We start from the raw sequence: 24,034 nt of genomic DNA, 5'->3' as shown, positions 1-24,034 counted from the left end.
TGTAATTTTAAGTTAATCACTACATTTTGTAACTGGAAAATAAAACATTTATCAAAAAGAGTCTGTGTGTAAGACGTTTTCAATCTTATATTCTTACAATATAAAGACATTTAGGAATTGAGGGTAAAAAATAATAATGATAATCATGATAATTACTGCCAACATTAATTGAACATTTCCTATGTGCCAAATAAAGGGCTAACATACATGATCTCACTTAATCTTTATAAGAATCCTAGGAAGTAAATATTATCATCCCCATTTTCCAGAAGAGGAAACTGAAGCCCAGATTGATGAAGTGATTAATGATCCCAAAGATCCAGTAACTCTGACAAGGAAGTGGCAATAACAGTGTCACCTGAAGGAAGGTCACTTACAGGGGCAGCACTTTACTAGTGAATTCCTAAATTAGGCCAATGCAGATCAAATACTCCTTTTGCAAACTAGAGATTCTGTTTAGAAAAGACTCCAGGAGTAATAAATAAGATGTAAACCAAAAGACTGAAGTGAATCCATGACATAAAAATTTGACTAATCCCATTTCAACTTTTCGAATCAGCCTCAGCTGAAGGCACCCTCCCCAAATCACTTGCCCAACTTGACTCATGGCCCCTCTACTATCTTTCCTAAATCCTTGATTATTTAATTCAGTTCAGAACAGCCAGTATGTAATAGGCTAAAGAGTGAGGTGCCTCCAGACTGCTCTCTACTCCCAAACACTAAGCCCATTCTCTCCACATTGCTTTTTGCACTTTTCTTCATCTGTGTAAACCTTTACATTCATTATGTTTCAAGAAATGTCAGATCCCCTTCTCTCAATGCTGCCCATCACAGTCCTCACCATCTGTATTACTCCTCTGCACACACAGATCTTCCATAAACTATTATGTATTTAAAGTGTGCACATCTCATTTCCCCAGTGATATAATAAACTACTGGGGCAGGAAGTATGCTAATTTTTTTTTTTTTTTTTTTTTTTGGCGGTACACGGGCCTCTCACTGCTGTGGCCTCTCCCGCTGCGGAGCACAGGCTCCGGAGGCGCAGGCCCAGCAGCCATGGCCCACAGGCCCAGCTGCTCCATGGCACGTGGGACCCTCCCGGACTGGGGCACGCTAATATTGTTTTGTATTCCTTGAATTATCTAGCAAAATGTTAGGCCCAGGATATATTTAAGTTTCTAAAGTATGAATAGATTTGTATTTGTGCTTTTTTTTCTATAACTATGTATGTATTTACAAGTATTTATTTGTCCTACCAATAATCTAAGATTATAAGCTCATTGTTGGAACAGATAATAACTTCATATCCTTGTACAGTACTGTATGCTTACATTTTGTTTTTTTAAGAATGAGGTTAAGGGAGGGTGTGGCCAGGTGGCAGAGTAGGAAGACCTGGAGCTCACCAGCTCCTATAGGCACACCAAATTACAACAACTCACAGAGAAACTATAAATGAGAATGACCTGAAGACTAGCCGAGATTTCCCACAACTAAAGACATAGAAAAGGAACCACAATGAGAAGGATAGAAGGGGCAATGACATGACCTAGTCAAGACCCACTCACCCAGGTCAGCAACCCACAAACAAGATGATAATCACAATTACAGAGATTCTCCCCAAAGAGCAAGGGTTCTGAGCCCCACATTGGGCTCCCCAGTCCAGGAATTCTACACCGAGAAGACAAGCTCCCAGAACATCCGGCTTTGAAGGCCAGAAGGGCTTGGCTACATGAGAGCAAGAGGGCTGTAGGAAACAGAGACTCATCTGTTAAGGGTGTGTGCAAAACCTCATATACTCTGAGACCCAGAACAGAGGCAGTAGTTTGAAAGGAGGCTGGGTCAGACCTATCTTCTGATCTCAGAGAGCCTCCCAGAGAGGCAAGAGCTCACCCTGGGGTCACTGATGCTGGTGGCAGCCATTGTGGGGAGCTCGTTCTACCACAAGGACACTGGTGCTAGCAAGTGCCATTTTGGGGTCCACCCTATAGACTATTAGTGCCAGGGGCTTACCTGCCCACCAGTGGGCTGGCAGCAGCTGTGTGCCCCAACCAGACCATGCAGACAGCCACATGGGAAGCCTACCCCACCCTGCCTGACCACAGCCACTGTGCAAGGCACAGCCTGGCAGCCAACCAGGCCAGGGGCCAGCCCTGCCTACCAGACCACCCACAGTACCCTTCCCACCACAACAGAAGGGGTCACACAGCCCACACAGGGGGTACCCCTAGCGTATACAGCTCTGAACAGGAGGGGAGTGAGCTGCTGGGTCCCACAGGATGTCAACTGCATAAGGCCACCTCTCCAAGATCCAGAAACTTAACCAACCTACCTGATACATAGAAATAAATACAGAAAATTGGGCAAAATGATGAGAGAGCAAAATATGTTCTAAACAAAGGAACAAGAGAAAACCTCAGAAAAAGAACTAAATGAAATGGAGAAAAGCAATCTACTTGATAAAGAATTCTAGGTAATGAACATTAAGATGCTCCACAAACTTGGCAGAAGAATTGGATGAACACAGTGAGAATTTTAACTGATAAGTAGTTAGAAAATACAAAGACACCCCAAACAGACCCAAAGATAAAATAACCAGAAAAAAAAAAAAAAAAAACCCCTAGAAGTAATGAATAGTATATTAGATGATACAGAGAAGTGGAATAGCAATCTGGAAGACAGACTAGTGGAAATCACCCAAGATGAACAGAAAAAAAAAGAATTTGAAAAAATGAGGGTAGTTTAAGAGACCTCTGGGACAACATCAAGCGTACTAACATTCACATTATAGGGGTACCAGAAGAAGAGAGAAAAGGGCAGAGAACTTAACTTGAAGAAATAGCAGGTGAAAACTTCCAGGTAGAGGAAGTAGAGTCCCAAACAAGAAGAATTGAAAGAGGTCCACACCACAACACATTATAATTAAAATGGCAAAAATTAAGGATAAAGAGAAAATCTTAAAAGCAGCAAGAGAATGCCCACAGACTGTCAACTGACTTTTCAGCAGAAACTTAACAGGCCAGGAGGACGGCCATGATATATTTCAAGTGATGAAAGGATAAAATGTACACCACAAATGCTCTATCTGCAAGACTCTCATTCAGATTTGAAGGACAGAGAAAGAGCTTTGCAGACGAGCAAAAGCTTAAAAAGTTCAGCACCACTAAACCAGCTTTACAAGTAACGTTCAAGGAATCTCTCTAAGTGAAAAAGAAAAGACCACAACTAGAAACATGAAAATTAGGAAAGGAAAATTCTCACTGGTAAAGGCAAACATATAGTAAAAGTCGTAGATCAACAACTTATAAAGATAGAAGGAAGGTTAAAAGTCAAAAGTAGTAAAATCATCTATATCCACAATAAATAATTAAGGAATATACAAAACGAAAAGATGTAAAACATGACATCAAAAACATTAAATATGGGGAGGTGGAAGTAAAAATACAGGGTTGTTACAATGCATTAGAACTGAAGAGATCCTCAACTTAAAGTAATCACGTATATAGATACACATAGTTGTTATATATGAACCTTATGGTAATAAACCAAAAACCTTTAATAGATGTATACACACACACAAAGAAAAAGGAGAAAAAGAAAGGAGTCCAAACATAACACTAAAGAGAGTCATCAAGTCACAAGAGAGTAGAGCAAAAGAAAAAATGAACAAAAGAGAACCATAAAAATGACCAGAAAACAATTAACAAAATGGCAATAAGTACATACTTGTCAATAATTACTTTAAATGTAAATGAACAAACTGCTCTGATCAAAAGACAGAGTGGCTGAATGGATTAAAAAACAAGACCCATCTATATGCTACCTATAGGAGACTCACTTCCGATCTAAAGACACACACAGACTAAAAATGAAGGGATGGAAAAAATATTCCACATAAATGCAAATGAAAAGAAAGCTAGGGTAGCAAATGTACATCAGACAAGACAGACTTTATTTTTTTTTAATTTTATTTCAGTTTACTTTTTTATACAGCTGGTTCTTATTAGTTATCTATTTTATACATATTAGTGTATATATGTCAATCCCAATCTCCCAATTCATCCCACCACCCCCCCCCCAGCCCCGCTTTCCCCCCTTGGTGTCCATATGTTGTTCTCTACATCTGTGTCTCTACAGACAAGACAGACTTTAAAACAAAGATGTTATTGAGAGACAAAGAAGGACATTACCATTTAATGATCAAGGAATCAATCCAAGAAGCAGATACAACAACTGTAAATGAATATGCACCCAACATAGGAGCACCTAAATACATTAAGCAAATACTGGTAAACATAAAGGGAGAAACTGACAGTAATACAGTAATAGTAGGGGACTTTAACACCCCATTTACATCTATGGCCAAATCATCCAGAAAAAAAATCAATATGGAAACATGGCATTAAATGACACATTAGACTAGACAGATTTCATAAATATTGATATATGTAGAACACTTCAACCTAAAGCAGCAGAATACACATACTTTTCAAGTGCATATGGAACACTCTTCAGGACAGATCACATGCCACAAACTAAACCTGAATAAATTTAAGATAACTGAAATCATATCAATGGTATGAGCAGAGAAATCAACTACAAGAAAAAAAATGAAAAAACACAAACACATGAAGTCTAAACAATATGCTACTGAACAACCAATGGGTCACTGAAGAAATTAAAAGGAAATTAAAAAAAAATTTGGAGACAAATGAAAAAGAAACACAATCCAAACACAACAACACAACAATCTAAAATCTATGGAACACAGCAAAAGCTGTTCTAAGAGGAAAGTTTACAGCCATACAAGCATACCTCAGGAAACAAGAAAAATCTCAAAACAATCTAAACTTATACCTGAAGGAACCAGAAAAAGAAGAATAAACAAAACCTAAAGTTAGTAGAAGGAAAGAAATAATAAACATCAGTGCAGAAATAAATGAAATAAAGACTAAAAAAACAGAAAAGATCGATGAAAGAGCTGGTTCTTTGAAAAGATACACAATATTAATAAACCTTTAGCCAGACTCATAAGAAAAAGAGAAGGCCCAATAAATAATCCAGAAATGAAAGAGAAATTACAAATTAAACCACAGAAATACACAGGATCATTAGAGATTACTTCGAACAATTATACATCAACAAAATGAACAATTTACAATAGATACATTCCTAGGAACATACGATCTCCCAAGGCTGAATCAGGAAGAAACAGAAAATATGAACAGACCGGTTACCAGTAATGAAATTGAATCAGTAATTTAGAAAACTACCAACAAACAAAAGTCCAGGACCAGTAGGTGAATTCTACCAAACATTTAAAGAGTTAACACCTATTCTTCTCAAACTATTCCAAAAAATTGAAGATGAAGGAACACTCTGGAACACATTCTATAAGGCCAGCATCACCCTAGCAAAAAACAGGCAAAAACACCACAAATAAGTAGAATTACAGGCCAATATCATTGATGAGCACAGATGCAAACATTCTCAAAATATTAGCAAACTGAATTCAACAATACATCAAAAGAATCATATACCATATCAAGTGGAATTTATCCTAGGGATGCAAGGATGGTTCAATATCCACAAATCAATCAATGCGATACACCACATTAACAAACTGAAGAATAAAAATGATATGATCATATCAATAGATGCAGAAAAAGCCACTGATAAAATTCAACATCCATTTATAATAAAAACTCTCTAGAAAGCAGGCATAGAGGGGACCTACCTCAATATAATAAAGGCCATATATGACAAGCCCACAGTTAACATCATATTCAATGATGAAAAGCTGAGAGCATTTCCTCTAAGATCAGGAACAAAACAAGGATGTCCACTCTCACCACTTTTATTCAACATAGTTTTGGAAGTCCTGGCCACAGCAATCAGAGAAGAAACATAAGTAAAAGGAATCCAAATTGGAAAGGAAGAAGTAAAACTGTCACTGTCTACAGAGGACATGATACCATATATAGAAAATCCTAATGACGCTACCAAAACTATCAGAATTAATAAATGAATTCAGTAAAGATCCAGGATAAAAATGTAATACAGAAATCTGTTGTGTTTCTATACACTAATAACAAACTATCAGAAAGAGAAATTAAACAATCTCATTAACAATTTCATCAAAGAGAATAAAATACCTAGGAATAAATATAACCAAAGAGGCAAAAAACTTGTACTTTGAAAGCTATAAGACACTAATGAAAGAAATCGAAGACGACACAAACAAATGGAAAGATATACTGTGCTCATGGGTTGGAAGAATTAATATTGTTAAAATGACCATAAACCCTAAGGTAATCTACAGATTCAGTGCAATCCCTATCAAAATACCCATGACATTTTTCACAGAACTAGAACAAATAATTCTAAAATTTGTATGTAAACACAAAAGACCCCAAATAGCCAAAGCAATCTTGGGATAGAACAAAGCTAGAGGTATCATGCTCCCTGATTTCAAATTATACTACAAAGCTACAGTAATCAAAACAGTCTGGTACTGGCACACACAAAAAAGATACATAGATCAATGTAACAGAATAGAGAGTAGAGAAATAAATCCAAACTTATATGGTCAATTAATCTCCAACAAAGGAGGCAATGGGGAACAGATAGTCTCTTCGATAAACAATGCTGGGAAAAGTGGACAGCTACATGCAAAAGAATCAAACTGGACTACTTTCTAGCACCATGCACAAAAATAAACTCAAAATGGATTAAAAACTTAAATGTAAGACCTGAAACCATAAAAGTCCTAGAAGAAAACGTAGGCAGCATGGTCTTAGCAATATTTTTTGAATCTTTCTCCTCAGGCAAGGGCAAAAAAGCAAAAATGAACAAATGGTACTACATAAACTAAAAAGGTTTGGGGGCTTCCCTGGTAGCGCAGCGGTTGAGAGTCCACCTGCCGATGCAGGGGACACGGGTTCATGCCCCGGTCCAGGAAGATCCCACATGCCGCGGAGCGGCTGGGCCCGTGAGCCATGGTCGCTGTGTCTGTGCGTCCGGAGCCTGTGCTCCACAACGGGAGAGGCCACAACAGTGAGAGGCCCGCGTACCACAAAAAAAAAAAAAAAAAGTTTTGCACAGCAAAGGAAACTATCAACAAAGGCAGCCTACCAAATGGAAGGAGGTATTTGCAAATGAACTACCCAATAAGGAGTTTCTATCCAAAATATACAAAGAACTCATACAACTCAATAACAACAAAAAAATTGAAAAATGGGAGGAGTACTTGTATACACATTTTTCCAAAGAAGACATACAGATGGCCAACAGACATGTGAAAAGATAGTCAGCATCACTAATCACCAGGGAAATGCAAATCAAAACCAGAATGAAATACTACCTCATACCTGTCAGAGTGGCTATTTTCAAGAAGATAATAAATAACAAATATTGGTGAGGATGTAAAGAAAAGGAAGCCCTTGTGTACTGTTTGTGGGATTTTAAACTGGTACAACCACTATGGAAAACAGTATGGAGGTTCCTCAAAAAATTAAAAATAGAACTACCATATGATCCAGAAATTCCACTTCTGAAGAAAACAAAAACAGTAATTGGAAAGATATGTGCACCCCTATGTTCACCACAGCATTATTTACAATAGCCAACAAATGCAAGCAACCTGTGTCCATTGACAGATAAATGGATAAAGAAGATGTGGTATATATATATACAATGGAATATTAATAGGCTTAAAAAAGAATGAAATCTTGCCATTTGCAACAACATGGATGGACCTAGAGGGTATCATGCTAAGTGAAATAAGTGAGACAGAGAATACAAATATCAAATGATTTCATATGTGAAATAAAAACATAAATAAATAAAATAAAATGAAAACAGACTCAACAGATACACAGAACAAACGGTTCACAGTGGGGAGTATGGTGGGGGTCGGGTGGGGTGGGAGAATTAGGTGAATAGTTAAGTGATACAAACCTCCAGTTATAACGTAAATAAGCCATGGGGATGTAATATACAACAGCATAAGGACAATAATATTATAGTAACTTTGTATGGTGACAGATGGTTAAAGGACTTATCGTGGTGATCATTTCATAAAGCACGCAAATGTCAAACCATTATATAGTGTTCCTGAAACATAATATTGTACATCAACTATATTTTTAAAGGCTTCCAGTGTGGCAGGCACAAACTGCTTTTTTGCCAGAAATATTAAAATCATTTTATGTATTTTTACAGTTGCCTAAGTATCCACTCTATTTTCTTATATTTCTGAATCAAAAGGCATTAAATAAACATCTCTTTGTTCACTATAAACACTGGATGAGGCAAATGTGAAAATCATTTGAAGAAATGTGAAACAGTAAAAGCAATTTACTTTTGTCAAAATAAGAAAGTGCCAAAGGCTGTTATAAATGGCAAGAAGGCAAACTTAGCCAATATATGCAAATATAAATGTAAAGGGGGGAAACTGAGCATAAAATTGTATTTGTATGTAACATATACATGTATGTAATGGACACATGTATGTACACAACACCATTACAAGAATGAAAAACAAAGATGAGGAGTAATTTAAAACAAAGCAAGAGCATTTTCTTCTATTACAATGCTTAACTTCATAACAACAAAATGTTAATATGGAAAGAAAAGCCCAGATCTGTATACATTTTATAAACATCCATAACTAAAACATTTCATACCTGTAAACATGGCGTGAAAGTAAGGACTACAGGCGGCCAGCACCACTCTGTGAGCAGAGATTTCCATGTCTTCAGCCACAATCGTGACATCACACAGCAAATTCTGACTGTTAACAAAACAGGGAGAGAATAATTTTAATAACAAGAGTAAGTGTATTGAACACCCTATGCAAAAATTTTATAGTAAAAGCCCAATTTTCTGAAGTTAAAACTAACTAAAAATTTCCATCCTTAAAAACAGGATACCCAAACATGAAGAACATAGAAAACAGTCATGACATAGGCCAACATGCCTTGGCCCTCACTCAGAATCCTGCCTTTGTTTAATAGAGAAATCTTTCCAAACTTGATTACTGATTTCTCAACCTAATATAAATTACTGGCAGCAAACCATTAATGGGGTGTAAAATGGGAGGCTGTTTGCATTAAGAACTGCATCAGCAGAAGTGGCAGATGGTGGTATGACACGAAGATAAAGACAAAATAAAACACATGGAGAAAACTAAATTGGGTCAAAGTATCAAAACTATACAGACACAGAAAATGTCCTGGGTCATCAAGCAAAGGTAAAATTACATTCAACTACACCTGCTGCTTGAAAGGTGTTTGAGCATTTGAAGTCTAACTTAATCAGAACATTTTCCCAATGCAAAATATCTCATTCTTCAAGGTCAGAAAATATTATCACACATAAAATTAAATGTAATTTTAATGCTGTGCCCTGTAAGTTGAAGCACAGGTCACGATGCCATATGAGACATCAGGCAGGTCACGTGTTAGACTCAAGAGGTGGCCATCACTCAGCTGTAGTTCCTCCAGATCAGTGTGGAAAACTGACAAAGTCTACAGTCTGCTCTGCGCAGATAAAATCATTCTGCAATTCTATGAATTCCATGGGTTCACAAGTTAAGCAGGGGGAAGTCAGTGGTGTTTTCAGGAAGGTGTTATACAGGAGCTCCACCCGCATGTATTATTTCACTTAGACCCTACCAAAACCTTATGGGATCCATGTTATTGTGATTTTTACCCTTAAAATGTATAGCTGGGGAAACCAAGGAAAAGATGAATAAGAAGTCTGAAGTCACCACTAGTGGCAATGCCCGGATTCAAATCTATGGAGTCTGGCTCACAAAACCATCTAAAGCTATGTGGTTTTAAGACTTGTTAAAGCTTGAATAAAACAGGGAATATAAAGAAAGAAACAACACCCAATTATTATTTGACATACTGTATACTAGAAGCTATTTTTTAAAGTTCTATATATAGTTTATAAAAGAGCCGGTTTTAGTGGGTTTTTAGCACTACCACTACAAGAATAGTTAGAAAAAATCAAATTCAACAAAGTCCTGCAAGATTATCTCTGCCATTAAGGAGACTAGCAGGAAGGACTGACAATGCAAGGATTACAGGACAAAGTGGAAAGCGCCAGAGTGAAGATGCTAGGGGAACAGGGGAGCATCTAAATCAGACTAGGGGTCAGAAAAGGTGTCCTGCAGCTACTGCCCTTAGCCGAGTTCTAAACACAAGTAAGTGTTAGCTGGATGGAGAAGGACAAGAGAACCCCACACAGAGAGAACAGCAGATGCTGCTGGACAGAGACATGAAGCAGCAAAGCACAACGGGGTGTGTGGCACAAGAAGCATGGGCAAGAAGGAGAAGAGGGATGCTGGGGTCAGCAGGGCCATCCAGGTTTCCTACGGTGACCAGGTCATCTGGACACAGCTCAAACGTGAGTCAAGTGCATCTTTATGTCTATTTTCCTTTTGTCAATAATCCTTCCTAGTGCTCTGGTTTCAAGATGGAACATAAGTGGAATTACACTTGAATGCCTCCAAATCACATAATTGATTACATTCAACTTCAATTATAATTACTCATTGATCCAAATCTTCTAGCATAACACCCGCTGGCTATCACGTAATTATCTTGGCCTTCCTGGCTTATTAGCTGATGTTAGTTAACTAATAGAGTAAAAACACTGCCAAACCAGTATGCAGCCACACCCTGGGTTAGGTCACGTGGAGCCTAATGCCACATTATAGATCAAGGACATGCTTAGTTTTAGTGTTCAATTTTTTATCTTTCTGTCTCTAGCAATAACATGTTTTTAAAACAGCACTCACAGACTAGAGAGATTTGACCAACCTTCTTATCATTCAGCCAGTGTGTGTGTCTGTTGACTCTGGCCCTTACCTCTTCATTCCAAGTGTGCATGCTCACAAGAAGTTGAGTGACTTTAGGTGACGAGGGCTACAAATAAAATCCGGCAATAAAAATAACAGAAACTTGTTTTAGCAGCCCATACCCAAAGTCTACATGGTGAGTTTATATTCCTATTATGTGAAATCTAATGAGGGAATGGACTATAGAAGGAAAAGTCTTTCAGAATAATGGTATAAATAAAGTTGCTACTTAGCAAAATCTGAATTTATTCACTCATTCATCAAATATCTAAAGTGCGTACTGGGCACCAAGGACTATGTCAGTTTACCACAGTAAACAAGACAATGTCCGTGATAGCAAGGAGTTAACAGTGGAGCTGGGGAAAGAGACAAGGTGACAGGTACTTACAAAATGAATTGATAGCTATTAGGGCAAGTGTGCGGTGTTTGAGTACACAGGAGACAGGTCAAGCCCAAACATACTGGAAAGCTCTGGAAAGAAAACTGCTTCTAAGCTCAAGTCTGGAGAATAACAGGAGTTACACAGGCCTTATGTAAAACTCAAATGACACAGAAAAAAAGATAGGCACTCATCTCCCAAGTGAAACATCATGAAAATCGGTCCTTCTCAAGAAAAAAATTGCTTTGAAAATGAATCATACCCAAATACATCTAGACACCCTTTGGTTTTCTGATATCAAAGGAATGGATTCCTAAGACTAGAAAACCCTATCACTGCTGTATATACAGAAGCCTCCCTTAATCATGGTGGATACATTCCAAGACCTCCAGTGGATCCCTAAAACCACAGATAGTACCGAAACCTATATGTACCATGTTATTTCCTACACATACATACCCATGATAAAGTTCAATTTATAAATTAGGCACAGTAAGAGATTAACTAGTAATAAAATATAACAATGATAACTATACTGTAATAAAAGTTATGTGAATGTAACCTCTCTCTCGAAATATCTTACTAAACAAATTTAATGCCTTCTCTATCTTAACTAAGCAATTATCATGCCCTGTGGCTGTAACTTTCATAGTTTGAGGTGCAAAAGCAAAACTAGCATAAATTTCTTTTCCCTTTTTCACTATTTCACAGATAGAAGATTCCTTCTTACCACAGATCTTTAGCAACCTCAGCATATGATTTTTTTTCTTTTCTTACTAAGTCAAGAACATTCACTCCTTTCACTTAAAGGAAGTACTTTACAGCATATCTTTGGCACATCTGAATTGCCAGCATCACTTCTCCTTTGCTTTGGGGCCATTATGAGTTAAAATAATGGTCACTTGAACACAAGCACTGTGATACTGCAACAGTCAACCTGATAACCAAGAGGGCTAACGGCCGGGACACACTGGACAGAGGGATGATTCATGTCCCAAGCAGAATGGAGCAGGACAGTGAGATTTCATCACACTCCTCAGAACAGTACTCAATTTAAAACTTATGAATTGTTTATTTCTGGAATTTTCCATTTAATATTTTCAGAGTGTGGTGGACTACAGTAACTAAAACTTTGGATAAGGGGGGACTAATGTGTATCTTCTTAAAGTAAAATGTGCCATTAGGCTCTGAGATATCTAAAATAATTGGTAGTTTCACGATACAAGAATTTACTTTCTACTGGAAGTGGGGGTGGTGGAGAGATTACATCGATAGCGTCTGTCCACCTTTCTTCCTCAGGTGCCAGGCTGTGTGAGATCTGGAGGCACCTCCTGCCACATGGAGCAGAATCAGAATAACCGCCGAGGTGCTAGGCTGCTGAGATGAGCTTTAGCCAGACTCCACAGAGCAAACACAAGCCACAGCCTCGGAATGTGCCCAAAGGCATCTTTGGAGCAGCATCAGTGTTAGGATAAAGAAACAAGAGCAAGACAGAAAAAGAAGTTAGGCAAGAGGTCAGAAGCCAAGAAAGTTAAAAGCTAGTGAGGAAGCACAGGATGAGCCAGATGCGGAGCTGCTGATCAGCTACTTCATCAGGTTCTGGCTGCTCAGAAAGTAGGGAGGTGGGGAATGAAAGCAAGCTGTTTTAAAGGTGAAAGGCTTCCTGATCACTGACTTAAATCAGTTATATTTAACCAAATCTCCAAAAATTGATAGTGTCATTTACAGACAAGAGAGATGCAACCTAGCTAAAATGTCAATAATCTTGAAGAGCAACACAACTCCATAACAAGTGTCACCACCATCACCTTCTTCATCTTAAAACAATGATGGTTTGAATTTGAATTTCTGTGGCAGTGAAGCACAGGGAAGACCTAGCTGTTGGGCTTACTAAGGTTCACCACCACAATTAGAGCCCTGAAAAACAGCACAGCCCCTTCAACAGATTTGCACCTGCTGAGATTTTCTAACAGGAAGCAGGAAAGGATGACAGTCAACTTGGAAACTCGTATGAAAACCTACTACAGTCAGTGATTTAGAAACTGCCTTAAACTAGAAAAGGATCTCAGAATAGAGAATTTCACATAGAATCAAGAGAACAGAATGACAGGGAAAAGTGACAAAACCAAGCCACAGGAAGATGTCGGGGGGGAGCACATTACTGAGTATTTGTCGAGAAGGGAAGGTAACAACTCCAGATTTGAGGACTTTTAAGAATACTTGGTCACAGTTGAGAGGAGGCGAAAAGAATAATTAGAAATAAAGTGAAAGAAGATATGAGTGACAGGGAAAAGATGATGGGGAGGAGGCAAAATGGAGAGATGAGGATTTCAGAGAGGGGAAACAAATGGCTGGAGTGAGTTTCTGAACATGTGTGATAAAAGCTCGACTACATGTAGAAAATGGAGAATATGTACGAAGAAAACTTCCTTATTAAAAGTTACTTTTTAAAAAAACTTGGTGAAACAAAACATGAGCTAGATACTCTTAGCTATAATAATTTAAAAGAAGAACAGCCAAGGTAGCATCTTCCAATTTTCTGACTTAGGAGGGGATGCTGAAGGCAAATCCTGAGGCAGCACAGTACCCCACACCAGGAAAGAGAAGACAAAACAGAAGCAAATTCATTCACTACCATCCATTCTTCACATCTTTGAAATGTTTAATGGTTTTATCCATGCTCAACAAACACCACCTAATAAGAAATCTATCACAAGTACTTAAGATACACTGTAGAAGATTACCAGTTAAATTGAGAACATTAGCTTCAAAATGTCTCTTAAACTTTCTTAAATAAACAAGTTTGCTTGATTTAGGGACCCTTCCCAACTGCTCTGTCCTTCAAGGAATGTTTTATATTCTATTTTAGTACAATATAAAAACAAAAGAAACTGACAACGTTTTACTACAGAAATATATATATATAGTGATAAAAAAAATTCACACCCTGTGTAATTTCCTAAATCTCTTTCAAAAACAGTAATATAAAGCTATGAAAAGGTAGTCTCACTTCAGTTTGTTGTTTAATTCACTTGCTACCTAAGCAGCAAAGTACAAACAACCAAAGAAGAGCCACAAACTCAAAGTTTGCATAGATGCACAACAGATATAATCCTAGTAATGATCTGGGTCCACAATGGCTAAAAGTCCTGGGGGAAAAATACAATAAGCATTCCCTTAAGAGAGGGATCCAGGATCTTCTGTTTAAATTATCTTCTGGAATGTAAGAAATGCTATTGTAACTGAACAACTAAATGTTTATGGCTTCTGTGTGATATATAGGCAAACATTCAAACTGCTTCATAAGACTTATCCTTGCTAAAAAGTTTCAACTCCTAAATGCAACTTAAGGATCAATATTAGCTTTCTTCTAAACAAATAATAGGTTGGCCCCCCAGTAATGCTCATTGGAACTTTTAAAACTCAAGTCCAGTCTTATCCCATATCCTAGAAAACAGACTTTTTTTTTTAAATTTATTTTAAACAAAAAACATTAAATCTGACAGCTCCTTTTTGGGTCATCTCAAAAAGCTCACGGTGTAATGTCCTCAAGCAAATGTGTGTCCGGGGTACAGCCTGCTTCTCTGTCTGCTCCACAGGCCCAATACAGTGTGTTGCATAGAGTAAGCACTTTGTAAAGGTCTATTGCTTTGATTTTGAAAATGTCAGTGTGTTAGTGCTTTGAAAAACTCCTCCTCCTGCCAAGCCATACCTAGGAAATGTACAGAGCTGAATTCCCCACCAGAGATGTGTTGCTGTACAAGATTCGCCTTTCACTATGCTGCCAGGCTGTTTCTCGACATCATTAGTCTTATGATGCTACACCCTTTCTCAAAAACCTTCACTGATTCCCACTGTCCTTGGAATTAAATCCCAATGAATCACATTGTTTAAGCCTGCCATAATTCTGACTTTTTCCACAGACTCCCCAGCATGAACTCTTCTTGATTCACTTTACCAAACAGGTTACATTTAGCCCATCCCTAACTTGTGCAATTATCCAGATCAGGAACTGCCTTTCCTCTCCAGTCCTTTTTATGAATCCTACTGCATCCCTATCAGGCCCAACCAAAACCACCTCTATGACTTTCTCTTGTGAGAATCCTTTTCAGGACCCACATTTTGCACACGATATTCCACCACCTCATCCTCTTCTCTACATCTCCTGCACAATCAGGTCACTCGAAAGGCAGGGGCCACGTCAGACACTGGTTCTGGCTCCCACACGGCCTCTGGGCGTGCTAGCTGACTTCAAAGGAGAATCAGGTACTTACAAATACTTGCTGACTACACTGTTTAGAAGTGACCACAGGGTTTTTAAAACCAATAATTGCAAGTTATTCAAACTCGTATTGGACTGGGTCATAGAGCTATATCTGGGCCTCCTGTCTGAAAGAAATGAAAAACTAGTTTAAAGAAAATGTAACATTCCATTTTTATAAATTTAAATTATAATTCTTAAGTTAAACTTAAGTTATAATTCTATAACTTGGGGCTTCCCTGGCAGCACAGTGGTTAAGAATCTGCCTGCCAATGCAGGGGAAATGGGTTTGAGCCCTGGTCTGGGAAGATCCCACAAGCTGAGGAACAACTAAGCCCGTGCGCCACAACTACTGAGCCTGCACTCTAAAGCCCGCAAGCCACAACTACTGAAGCCCACGGGCCACAACACTGAAGCCTGCACGCCTAGAGCCCGTGCTCTATAACAAGAGAAGCCACCACAATGAGAAGCCCGCTCACTGCAACGAAGAGTAGCCCCCGCTCGCCACAACTAGAGAAAGCCCGTGCGCAGCAACGAAGACCCAACGCAGCCAAAAATAAATAAATAAAATTTATATTAAAAAAAAATTCTATAACTTAAACTTTACAAAACTCCTGCCCTCCTATTCCCATAACCATACCTTACACCAAGTATAATTGAAAGAAAAGTGACTTTTACTTCTAAAATTTCTCTTTCATTAGCCAAAGGTTAATAACAACACTCTCTAGGGTACAGCTGATATTCTACCTATTAGAGGTGACAGCCCAAGAGCAGAATGGAGAGAACAAGGAAGTTCTCCCTTCCCAGAAGTCAGGAAGCCACTCTCAGCTACCTATTTCTGGCAGCAGGAAGTTGACACAATGACAGGAAATAACAAAAGATTTTCAGCTGTACAAGGAGTAGGTTTCTTCAGAGATTTTGTTTGTTTGTTTGTTTGTTTTAAGAGTTACTGGGACTTGTCTGGTGGTGCAGTGGTTAGGAATCTGCCTGCCAATGCAGGAGACACGGGTTCAATCCCTGGTCCGGGAAGATTCCACATGCCACGGAGCAACTGAGCCCATGTGCCAAAACTACCGAGCTTGCGCTCTAGAACCCGCAAGCCACAACTATGGAGCCCACGCTCCTAGAGCCCGTGCTCCGCAACAAGAGAAGCCACTGCAATGAGAAGCCCACGCACTGCAACAAAGAGTAGCCCCCACTAACCGCAATGAGAGAAAAGCCTGCGCACAACAACGAAGACCCAACACAGCCAAAAATAAATAAATAAATTTATTTTTAAAAAAACAGAATTACAGGGCTTCCCTGGTGGCGCAGTGGTTGAGAGTCCGCCTGCCGATGCAGGGGACACGGGTTCGTGCCCCGGTCTGGGAAGATCCCACATGCTGTGGAGCGGCTGGGCCCGTGAGCCATGGCCGCTGAGCCTGCGCGTCCGGAGCCTGTGCTCCACAACGGGAGAGGCCACAACAGTGAGAGGCCCACGTACCGCAAAAAAAAAAAAAAAACAGAATTACATAAAATTGGCAATAAAGGGTAAGAGAAAAGGGAATGACATTAAAAAACAAAAGTGCTGATGAGCCTCAAAGAGAGTTCATTTTTTAAAACACTAGCAGTCGTTGACTTCATTAAAACAATCCTTGTTGTGGATGTGGCAGCCAAGACTCAGCTATTCAAAGGTCATTCTTCATTCTGAAAATCAACATCAACTATTAGCCTGGTTACATGCTAGCTACTGAAATGGTGCAACACAAAGATCAAAAACATACTGTTCCACAGCCATACAGTTCACCCCCAAAATGGTACAAACAGCTGAATGACGGCTACAGCTAAGTAATCCCAGGATGAGACAAGGTGCACCACATGCAGGGAAGCAGGAAAAAACCTCACAGGCCAAAAGAACGTCAGAGCAGCAATGAACCTTAGACTGCATTCCATCCACTCCCCTCATTTTATAGTTAAGTCTCAAAAAAGTAAAACAACTGGCCCAAGGCCAAAGAGTTTGTCCAAAAACTAGGGTCATTCACCTCAGGAAGGAGAGCTAGGTGTGGCCCTCCCTGTAGTTTACTGACTGAGACCTTCATCAACAGGGGCCCACTCACACATCAGTGGAAGGTCTGGCTACCAGCCCCATGGGAGTGGGGGGAAAAGTAACATGAATAGACCTATTAAAAGTCAGTCTTTCTAGATTTTTCAAAGAAAAAGAAAATGTCTCAAAATAACCAGACTATTTTTCTTACTTTTCCTTCAGTATCACTTAATAACGACTGCATTTTACATTCTAATAACTACTTTTGCAACGAGATTAACTGAAACAGCATGGGCAGACCTGCTGGATTATCCCAGCTATATTTTCTCCCCAAAACTAAATGAAAACCTACTTACTGAAACTGATGTCAGAGCAGTACTAGGAAACAAATCTAATATCCATTATTTAGTTTAATTTTCTCTTATCTCTCTCTCTCCAATCCACTCTCCACCCAGCAGCCATTGTGTTCTTTTCAAAATACAAATCTGATCTGATCATGTCACATCCCTGCTTAAAACTCTCCAATGGCTTCTCCCACGGCAACTCCTGATAAAGACCAAAATGCAGAAGGCTCTAAGAATGCTGGCCCTCACCTACTCACTCAGCCTCCTCTCTTGCCATGACCCCCCAGCCATCTGCACTCCAGCTACCCCTCAGCTCCTCCAGGAGGCTAGCTCACTCCCACCACAAGACTTGGACACTGCCGTTCCCTATGCCTGACTTCATTTCCTTACTTCTCTTTTCCTTTCGATCTCAGCACAATTATTCTTATCTTCTCAGGGAAGCTTTCCCTGACCACTGTTATCTAACTTCATAGCCCTCCCTGTAGCAGTTACTGCCATTAAAATTTACAGTAAATTATTTGTGTGATTCTTTGATTAATGCCTGCTTCCTGCAGTCAATCATAAGCCCCATGAGGGTAGCAGCCATGTCTGTTTTGCTTACCATTGTATCTCCAGCACCCAGCAGATGAATATTTACTGAATCTTTAATTAAAGAAGAAATAAACAAATGATGGAACAAAAAAAAGGATGAGCTTTCAGGAAGATATAGCATAGAGAGATTAAAGGAAAGTTTAAGTCACTCCCTTCTTAGCCCTAGCTTTTAAATATATGTACTTTCACAAACGGAATGATGGGAAAATATATGTCTTTCACAAAATGCTAAGAAAATAAAACCAAGCCTGTTAATACATACATTAGTCTTTTAATTAAAAAAAAGCTACTCGTTTTTCAATCAACTTTTAAAGTCACTCTTTCACTGCAGTGACTCTTAACATATTTGAGAATTACTTAGCAATGGGCAGGTCACTACTCCCCCAAATTACTAACACTACCACCACCACCACCAAAGAGAGATTTACATTTTTCTCTGTCTAAAAGTTTTCTTATATTTCATGCAAATGGAAATGAAAAGAAAGCAGGAGTAGAAATACTCATATCAGACAAAGCAGACTTTAAAACAAAGTCTATAACAAAAGACAAAGAAGGACATTATACATAAAGAGATCAATACAAGAAGAGGATGTAACACTCATTAACATATATGCACCTAATACAGGAGCACCTAGATATATAAAGCAAATATTAACAGACATAAAGGGAGATGTTGACAATAATACAATAATAGGAGGGGACATTAACACCCCACTGACATCAATGGACAGATCATCCAGACAAAAATCAATAAGGAAACAGTGTCTTAAATACCACATTGGACCAGTTGGACTTAAAAGATATCTACAAGACAAGACATTCCATCCAAAACAGCAGAATGTACTTTCTTTTCAAGTACACATGGAATGTTCTCCAGGATAGATCACATGCTAAGCCACAGACAAGTCTCAACAAATTTGAGAGGACACAAATTATATCAAGCATTTTTTCCAACCACAACAGTGTGAAACAAGAAATCAAATACAAAAAGAAGAATGCGAAAAGCACAAACACATGGAGACTAAACATGCTACTAAAAAAACCAATGGGTCAATAAAGAAATCAAAGAGAAAATCAGAAAATACCTCAAGACAAATGAAAATGAAAACACAACTTTCCAAAATCTATGGAATGCAGCAAAAGCAGTTTTAAGAGGGAAGTTTATAGTGATACAGGCCTTCCTCAAGAAAAAAGAAAAATCTCAAACAACCTAATCTACATCTAAAGGAATTAAAAAAAAAAGAACTAACAAAGCCCAAAGTCATCAGAAGGGAGGAAATAATAAAGATCAAAGGGAAAATAAGTAAAACAGAGACTAAACAAACCAAAAAAAAAGCAAACAAAAAACAATGAAACCAAGAGCTTTTTTAAAAGATAAACAAAATTGATAAAACTTTCAGCCAGGCTCACCAGCAAGAAGAGAGGACTCAAATAAAATAAAAACTGAAAGAGGAGAAATAACAACCTATACCACAGAGATTCAAAAAAATCATAAGAGAATACTACAAACAGTTATATGCTAACAAATTAGACAACCTAGTAGAAACGGACAAATTTCCAGAAACATACAAACTGTCAAGACTGAATCAAGAAAAATCAGACAATTTGAGCAGACCAATCACTAGTAATGAAATTAAATCTGTAATAAAAAAAACCTCTCAGCAAACAAAAGTCCAGGACAGGATGGCTTCACAGGGTAGTTCTACCAAACATATAAAGAAGAGCTAATACCTATCTTTCTCAAACTATTCCAAAAAATTAAAGAGGATTGAACACTCCCAAATTCATTCTACAAGGCCACCATTAATTACCCTGATACCAAAATCAGAAAAAGATATTACAAAAAAAGAAAATTACAGGCCAATATATCTGATGAATACAGATGCAAAAATCCTCAACAAAATATTACCAAGCCGAATTCAACAATATATAAATAGGATCACATACCACGATCAAGTGGAATTTATTTCAGGGATTCAAGGATGGTCCAACACCCATAAATCAATGTGATATACCACATTAACAAAAGGAAGGATAAAAATCACATTATCACCTCAAAAAAAGTATTCAACAAAATTCAACATCCATTCATGATAAAAACTCTCACCAAAGTGGGTACAGAGGAAACATATCTCAACATAATTAAGGCCATTTATGATAAACCGTTAGCAAACATAATACTTAACGATTAATGCTGAAAGCTTTTCTTCTAAAATCGGGAACAAGACAAGGATGCTCACTCTTGCCACTTCTATTTAACATAGTATTGGAAGTCCTAGCCACAGCAATCAGAAAAGAAAGAGAAATAAAAGGAATCTAAATTGGAAGGGAAGAAGTAAAACTGTTACTACTTGCAGATGACATGATACTATATATAGAAAACCCTAACAGTCTCCACCAATAAAATATTAAACAAATGAATTTAGTAAATTTGCAGGAGACAAAATTAATATATGGAAGTCTGTTGCTTTTTTATATACTAATAATGAACTATCAGAGAAAGTAAGAAAACAATCCCATTCAAAATCCACCAAAAAAAAAAAAATACCTAAGAATAAACTTAACCAAGGAGGTGAAAGACCTACACTCTGAAAATATAAAATATTGATGAAGGAAAAGAAGATGATATAAAGAAATGAAAAGATAGCCCATGTACATAGATTAGAAGAATTAATATTGTTAAAATGTCCACACTACCCAAAGCAATCTATAAATTTAATGCAATCCCTATCAAAATACTCATGACATTTTTCACAGAACTAGAACAAATACTCCTAAAATTTATATGGAACCACAAAAGACCCTGCACAGCCAAAGCAGTCTTGAGAAAAAAAGAACAAAGCTGGAGGTATCACACTCCCTGACTAAAAAGTACCATAATCAAGGCAGCATGGTATTGGCACAAAAACAGAAACATAGATCAGTGGAACAGAATAAAGAATTGCCCATCTATGGTCAATTAATGTACAACAAAGGAGGCAGGAATATACAATGGAGAAAAGACAGTCTCTTCAACAAGTGGTGCTGGGAAAACTGAACAGCTACATGTTAAGAATGAAAGTAGAACATTTTCTCAAACCATATACAACAATAAACTCAAAATGGATTAAAGACCTAAATAGAAACCTGAAACCATAGAGCACCTAGGAAAAAAACATAGGCAGAACACTCTTTGACACAAATCATAGCAATATTTTTTTTGTCTGTCTCCTAAGGCAAAACAAACAAAAGCAAAAATAAACAAATGGGATCTAATTATACTTAAAAGCTTTTGCATAGCAAAGGAAATCATTGACAAAATGATAAGACAACCTACTAAATGGGAGAAAATATTTGCAAATGATACGCCTGATAAGCTGTTAATATCCAAAATACACAAACAGTTCATACAATTCAATATCAAAAACACAATCTGATTAAAAAATGGGCAGAAGACCTGAATAGACATTTTCCAAAGAAGACATACAAATGGCCAGACACATGAAAAGATGCTCAACATCTGTAATTTTCATAGAAAAGCAAATCAAAACCACAATGAGCTATCACCTCACACCTGTCAGAATGGCTATCATCAGAAAACCTACAAATAACAAATGTTGGCAAAGATGTGGAGAAAAGGAAACACTCTTACACTGTTGGTGGGAATATAACTTGGTACAGCCACTACAGAAAACATTATGGAGGTTTCTCAAAAAACTGAAAATAGAACTACCAGCAATTCTAATCCTGGGTATACATCTGAAGAAAATGAAAACACTAATTCGAAAAGATACACGCATCTGAATGTACAGAGCAGCATTATTTACAATAGCCAAGATGCAGAAGCAACCTAAGTGTCCATCAACAGTTGAATGAATAAAGAAGATGTGGTATATACACACAATGGAATACTACTCAGCCATAAAAAAGAATGAGATTCTGCCATTGGCAACAACATGGATGGGTCTAGAGGGTATTATGCTAAATGAAATAAGTCAGAGAAAGAAAAATATTCTATGTTATAACTCATATGTGGAATCTAAAAAAGAAAACAAACTAGTGAATATAGCAAAACAGAAACAGACTCACAGGTGGTTACCAGTGGGGAGAAGAATGGGAGAGGCAGGATGGGGGTAGTGGATTTGACTGAGAGGTACAAACTACCATGTATAAAATGGATAGGCCACAAGGATATATACACATTATTTTGTGGTGACTTTAAGTGGAGTATAATCTATAAAAATGTTGAGTCTCTATGTTGTACACCTGGAACTAATATGATGTTATAAATTAACTATTCAATAAAAAAAATTTTAATAAAAGTTTTCATATGCTTTGCAAGGATAAGTTAGAAACCCTAGACCAGCCAGTCCAATAGAAATATAATGTAAGTCAGAATGCTCTAGTAATCCATTTAAAAATAAAAACAAGTGAAATTAATTTAATAGAATTAAGTAAAATTCTATTTAACCCAAAATATCCAATATTAGAATTGATATCATTTCAAAATGCATTATTTTTAAAACTTATTAATAAATATTTTACTTTTTTTTTGGTTGTTAGTCTTGAAAATCCATTATTTTCCACTTACAGAGCACCTCAATTCAGACTAGCCACATGTGGCTAGTGGCTACCATATTGGACAGTGCAGCCTTATACCATTCACACTTCTGATAAATTTTTTGCTTTCTTCCTTCCTTTAAAAAACTTGCAGAAAAAGCTTTAAATGTTCTCTGTATCAAACAAAGCAAAAATGAGGGGTGGGGAATATATTCACTTTATAGTGAAAAATAAAGGTATGTTAATGTAATAATACCTTCTTAATTCATTCATGACTTTAAAAGCTTTCTTCATATGCCAAGGATTCACTGTCACCGGGCAGTGTTTTTCGGTATTATCATCTTTTGAATCGAGAGGCTTCTGATGACCCTGCTTTGTGCATCTGTACATAAAAGAAAATAACAAAACACAGAAAAAGATCTTATTAAAGATAGCTTAGTTCAGACTTATCAGGCTACAAGAGATACAATGAATGCCCTTCTCCCCCACTCATTTAGAGGAAGTCTCACAGCATTTTTCAACCCAAGACTAAAACACAGTTCAGAACACTTTCTGATGGTCACTGTGGTTTTAACAAAAAAGTAGATAATTACCTCCCTGGTTTCAAAGCTCTCTCAAAGATGGGCACAGAAAATTCAGTAAACATGGTTTAGCAGATACCTTCAGAAGAAATGCTGAGAAATGATTTTCTCTGTTGGAAATTAACCTGCTTTTACATTCTGCAGTGGGCCTATTTACAAACCAAGACAGGAACTGGGTCGTATTTTACACACACCTCAGAAGCTTAGAATCTGATTTGAATTTTGTTTTCTACCTGCAAGGTTATTCACCCCATATACTTTGGACCTACTTTAACTGTTTACTGAGTATTAACTTTAAGGCAGACACTGTACTAAATTTTCTTTCATTGTTTAATCCTCACAACAACTCTGTGAGCTAATTACTATTATTATCCCCATATAAAGATAAAGAGATTGAGGCAGAAAACAATCTGGGTAAATGGTAGAGCTGATAAGAGTGCAGCGAGTCT

General features: G+C 37.6%; 1 protein-coding gene across 3 annotated transcripts in view; it reads right to left on the bottom strand.

Moving 5' to 3' along the window:
• KLHL2 (kelch like family member 2) overlaps positions 1-24,034 on the bottom strand; it is a 123,611-nt gene that overhangs the window by 89,028 nt on the left and 10,549 nt on the right. For all 3 annotated transcript variants that reach the window (XM_079920730.1, XM_079920731.1, XM_079920733.1), the window contains exons 2-3: positions 23,261-23,386; positions 8,685-8,791 (exon numbers count right to left, since the gene is read on the bottom strand). In XM_079920730.1, the coding sequence (XP_079776856.1) occupies positions 8,685-8,791; positions 23,261-23,386 (233 nt within the window). The remainder of the gene's footprint in view (positions 1-8,684; positions 8,792-23,260; positions 23,387-24,034) is intronic.

The sequence above is a fragment of the Stenella coeruleoalba genome (genome assembly GCF_951394435.1).
Source record: "Stenella coeruleoalba genome assembly, chromosome: 4".
NCBI lineage: Eukaryota > Metazoa > Chordata > Mammalia > Artiodactyla > Delphinidae > Stenella > Stenella coeruleoalba.
This window is presented reverse-complemented; position numbering and strand designations above follow the sequence as displayed.